The sequence below is a fragment of the Nyctereutes procyonoides genome, unplaced genomic scaffold (genome assembly GCF_905146905.1).
Source record: "Nyctereutes procyonoides isolate TBG_1078 unplaced genomic scaffold, NYPRO_anot_genome, whole genome shotgun sequence".
NCBI lineage: Eukaryota > Metazoa > Chordata > Mammalia > Carnivora > Canidae > Nyctereutes > Nyctereutes procyonoides.
In genome coordinates, this window is record NW_026575126.1 from 68,560,100 (window position 1) to 68,565,840 (window position 5,741).

General features: G+C 40.7%; 1 protein-coding gene across 1 annotated transcript; it reads right to left on the bottom strand.

Moving 5' to 3' along the window:
- Nucleotides 1-2,724: 2,724 nt before the first annotated feature.
- On the bottom strand, nt 2,725-3,684 carry LOC129519885 (olfactory receptor 2AE1). The gene has a single exon (XM_055340709.1). The coding sequence runs from the start codon at nt 3,682-3,684 to the stop codon at nt 2,725-2,727; it is 960 nt and encodes a 319-aa protein (XP_055196684.1).
- Nucleotides 3,685-5,741: the final 2,057 nt, after the last annotated feature.

The following is a 5,741-nucleotide window of genomic DNA, read 5'->3' on the forward strand; positions in this document are numbered from 1 at the left end:
CCATTTTTTTGTCTTTGTTTTTGTTGCCTTGGCTTTTGGTATCAAATCCAAAAACTCATTGCCAAGACTGATGTCAAGGAGACTACCCCCTACATTTTCTTCTAGTAGTTTTATGGTTTCAGGTCTTACTTTCAAGTTTTTAATCCAATTTGAGCTGATTTTTTTTCCTAATCATATCCCTAACAATTCGTGATACTGAGCATCTTTTCATGTGCTTGTTGGCCATTGGTATAACTTGTTTGGAGAAATGTCTGTTCAAGCCTTTTGGTCATTTTTTAAAAAGATTTTATTTATTCATTCATGAGACAGAGAGAGAGAGAGAAAGAGAGAGAGAGGCAGAGGCATAGGCAGAGGGAGAAGCAGGCTCCACACAGGGAGTCTGATGTGGGACTCGATCCCGGGACTCCAGGATCACGCCCTGGGCTGAAAGCAGGTGCTAAATAACTGAGCCACCCAGGCATCCCCCTTTTGGTCATTTTTTTTTAATTTTTTTTTAATTTATTTTATGATAGTCACACAGACAAAGAGAGGCAGAGACACAGGCAGAGGGAGAAGCAGGCTCCATGCACCGGGAGCCCGACGTGGGATTCGATCCCGGGTCTCCAGGATCGGGCCCTGGGCCAAAGGCAGGCGCCAAACCGCTGCGCCACCCAGGGATCCCCCTTTTGGTCATTTTTAAATCTGGTTATCTCATTGTTGCTCTCTCACAAACAAATAAATAAATCTGTAAAAAACAAACAACCTTCCATTTATCAAAGGACACAATCAACAGAATGAAAAGGCAAACTATGGAATGAGAGAAAAGATTTCTAAACCATATATCTGATAAGGGATTAATATCTAGACCATAGGGGAATCCCTGGGTGGCGCAGCGGTTTGGCGCCTGCCTTTGGCCCAGGGCGCGATCCTGGAGACCCGGGATCGAATCCCACGTCGGGCTCCCGGTGCATGGAGCCTGCTTCTCCCTCTGCCTGTGTCTCTGCCTCTCTCTCTCTCTCTCTGTGACTATCATAAATAAATAAAAAATTTTTTAAAAAGTATCTAGACTATATAAAGAATGATTATAATACTGAGATATAGTGTTATATCTCTTCTCAAGGGAAGCCCATACAACACTGTATTATTTACTTTTGGCAGATGCTAGTATTACATGAATAACCATCCATAAATTTGGCTTATATTGTTTCATTCTCAAATAATCTTAAAGCATTCCTGACACGGTCATACTTGTATGTGTAGAAAGAGAGGTAGCAGTGGAACCACTTCTATCTACTTGGGACTGTGAGCTCACTGTTTGTGCAAAGCCCTTGCACCTTTGGAAACAACACAGGCACAGTTTCTATAAAAGTCCATTCTACTTGATACTGGAGTATTACTTGGCAAATCTAACCTTAGAGCTACATGGGTAAGATGGCACCCAACTAGTGGCTCATCTTATAGAATACCAGAGAGCTGTTTCTCAAAAGGAAAATGCTTTCTTGTGGAAAACGGCATAACTTGGCTCTCAAACTTAAAGTGTGATTCATCTGAAGAAGGTCCCAGAGATTCATGACTTTTTTAACTCAGAGAGAAGCAAGATATAGAAATTTGTCTTTACTTTGGAATCCCTTAAACCATTAGACCCCAGAAAAGTTCACTGAGACATCAGACTTCTCTGCATTTGCAAGGGATTAACATTTGGCTGTCTGAGATCAAGGATATCTGCCAAGCCATCTATTATATTATTCATTTTTATAATCTCTTCCCCTTTCTGAGTTAAATGTCATTAATGTCATGTGGGATAGTTAAAACAATCTAGGTTCCTTTGTTTATTGTTCTATGCAACAAATAGCTCCTGAGTACTTTTTTCATGTCAGGCTCTTTTCTTGACTCTGGTGAGACAATAGTAAAGTAAGGTCCTTGCCCTCAACAGTTCACATCCTAGTAAGACAGATAATAATATAATATAATATAATATAATATAATATAATATAATATAATATACAGCATTGTGCAAAATAGTATTATAAAATAGAAGCAAAGGACAGAAGATGTAGAGTGCTGGGTTTTTTTCTTTTTTAAAATTTTTATTTAAATTTTAACTGGCTAACATACAATACAATATTGGTTTCAGGAGTAGAATTCAGTGATTCATCACATACTGCAATACCCGGTGCTCATCACAAGTGCCATCCTTACGGCCCATCATCCATCTATCCCACTCCCCACCCAGTGTCCTTCATCAACCTAGAATTTGTTCTCTATAATTAAGGGTCTCTTATGATTTTTTTCCTTCTCTTTATTTTCCCCCTACTGTATGTTCATCTGTTTTGTTTCTTAAACTCCATATATGAGTGAAATCATATGGTATTTGTCTTTCTTTATCTGACTTATTTCACTTAGGGAAACATGTTTTGGCAAGGTTTTTTTTTAAAGAAATCAAAAAGAAATAAGCGAGTGTCTAGTAATTTCAGTGGTTGATCTTGGACTTCTCAACCTCCAGAACTGTGAGAAAATAAAATGTTTGTTGTTTAAGCCACCTAGCCTATGGTATTTTTGTTACAGCAGCCCAAATGGACTACGATAATATTCTACGGTACTTAGATGCCTGAGAGCAAATTAGAATACTGGAATTGTGTGTTAACCACTTCATTTTTGCAGTAGTCATCAGGGATCTTGACTCTTGAAAATCTTAGGGGCTTATGCAGATCAACTCAGGGAGCTTATCCCATTCCACTCTTATATTCAGGGCAATGGCAATTGCTGTCTCTGAGTGAGAATATCTCTCCCTAGCACTCTTCTCAGAGCCTTAGCTATATCCTTATTCCGGAGAGTATAAATCAAAGGATTGAGGGTGGGAGTAATGATGCTATAAAACACAGAACCAACTTTGTCTTGCAATGGAGTACGCTGGGACCTGGGCCTCATATATGAAAAGATGCAGGCCCCAAACCAGAAAGAAACCACAATGAGGTGAGAGCTACATGTAGCAAAGGCATTTCTCTTACTCCCAGCTGAATGCATCTGAATGACACTGTGGAGGATGAAGGCATAAGATGTAGAAACTAGGAAAATGGGGAGGAGGAGAAGTATGACACTGCTGATATACACTATGGTCTCATAAACAGTGATGTCTCCACACACCAACTTCACAACAGCTGGAAACTCACAGTAGAAGTGGTGGATTTTCCGAGACCCACAGAAAGGGAAATGCATCAAGATCACTGTGTGAATTAGAGAGTTTATGGATGCCCCCAACCATGACATGACAGCCATCATCAATCCCACCTTTCTGTTCATGAGAACGGTATAACGAAGTGGATGACAAATGGCAACATAGCGGTCATAGGACATGAGAACTAAGAGAAGACACTCACCACCACCCAGAGACAAATAGAGGAAGTGCTGGGTAGCACAGCCCACAAAGGAGATGGTCTTCTTGCCAGATAGGTAATTGGTAGCCATCTTTGGGATGGTTGTGGAGACATGCATTAGATCCATGAGGGAGAGCTGACTGAGCAGGAAGTACATGGGTGTGTGAAGCTGGGCATCAGCACAGATGAGGAGAATAGTGAGCGTGTTGCCACTCACTGCAATAAGGAAGACCAATGTGGTTAAGGAGAAAAGGAAAAGGTGGATGAGAGAGTCATCAAAGAGGCCTTCAAGGATGAAGTCTGCCAGAAAGGTTTGATTCCTCTGCCACATCTCCCCTTTCTCAGTCTCTGGGGGAAGAGGAAGCAGAGGTGAAATGTGATATCAGAAATACTGGGGTTCAGCACACAAGACAGTAAGCACCTTTTGATCTACCAAAGAATTTGTGAAGAGAATTTTTTTCTATTTCTCATTCTTCAACAGCTCTAATTCTTAAAGTAAACTTAGAAAGAAATAAAAGAAAGAAAGAAAGAAAGAAAGAAAGAAAGAAAGAAAGAAAGAAAAGAAAGAACTTCAAATCTCTCAGTACAAATGTAAGTCTGAAATTCCAGAACAGATTCTATTAAGTGCCAAACTTCAAAACAAAAGCCTCTCCTCATTAAGGAAGAAATATATATACACACACATATATGTGTATATCTTTATACACATATATACTTTTACAAGTATATATATACTTTATATACACACTAAATTTTATATATATTAGATATATACTTTTTATAAGTATATATGTGTACAATTTTTTGTAAGTATAAAGGTATATACATATGCACTTAATGGATTGTTCAGAAATTTGGCCTTACACAATTGTGAAAGCTGGTTAAGCAGTCTATATAAAAGGCTCTCACCTTAGTGTCTGATGGTGGAACTTGAAGTCCATCAGGCAAGTGGTAAAGAAGGGAAATGGAAATGTGCATTAGATCAAGGGCAGGCTGGAACCCACAAGCATGAACTTAAATAAACCCACAAAGGCAGACTAAAACCCACATCAGCTCTTGTTGCTTCTGGAATTGGTGGTATGGTTATCTTGCTGAAGCTGGGGCCCTTCCTAGTGAGGCTAACCATGCACACTTGGCCCAGAAGTCAGAGAAACTAGAGGAGGATCCAGGGGGAGGTAGAGCAACTCAGGCCCAGTTGCTGCCTCATACCAATGAGGTAAGTCTGAAGATCAGCAACAACATATGCAAGTTACAAAATGGGGCTTCCCTTCCACCCTCTAATCTCTCTTAGAATCTCTCCTATAGAAAAGGGAACCCTCGGGATCCCTGGGTGGCGCAGCGGTTTGGCGCCTGCCTTTGGCCCAGGGCGCGATCCTGGAGACCCGGGATCGAATCCCACGTCGGGCTCCCGGTGCATGGAGCCTGCTTATCCCTCTGCCTGTGTCTCTGCCTCTCTCTCTCTCTCTCTGACTATCATAAATAAATAAAAATTAAAAAAAAAAAAAGAAAAGGGAACCCTCTTACACTGTTGGTGGGAATGTGAACTGGTACAGCCACTCTGGAAAACTGTGTGGAGGTTCCTCAAAGAGTTAAAAATAGACCTGCCCTACGACCCAGCAATTGCACTGTTAGGGATTTACCCCAAAGATTCAGATGCAATGAAATGCCAGGACACCTGCACCCCAATGTTTCTAGCAGCAATGTCCACAATAGCCAAACTGTGGAAGGAGCCTCGGTGTCCATCGAAAGATGAATGGATAAAGATGTGGTTTATGTATACAATGGAATATTACTCAGCCATTAGAAATGACAAATACCCACCATTTGCTTCAATGTGGATGGAACTGGAGGGTATTATGCTGAATGAAGTAAGTCAATCGGAGAAGGACAAACAGTGTATGTTCTCATTCATTTGGGGAATATAAATAATAGTGAAAGGGAATATAAGGGAAGGGAGAAGAAAAGTGTGGGAAATATCAGAAAGGGAGACAGAACATAAAGACTCCTAACTCTGGGAAATGAACTAGGGGTGGTGGAAGGGGAGAAGGGCGGGGGGTGGGGGTGAATGGGTGACGGGCACTGAGGGGGACACTTGACGGGATGAGCACTGGGTGTTATTCTGTATGTTGGTAAATTGAACACCAATAAAAAATTAATTTATTAAAAAAAAGAATCTCTCCTAAAGCCCTCTTTCAACAAAAGTGTACAAAAATGGGAATTCTGAAAAGTGAAGTTCACCTTAGGCAAGCTGACACATTTCAAGACCACCAGAGCCCATCCCCTGTTAGTTTGGCATTCATACACATCTCCTTAAACCAACAAACACAACAAAGTCATCCTTCTGCCTAACATAACTATCCTGCATACAACCAAAAATAAGTAAAATAT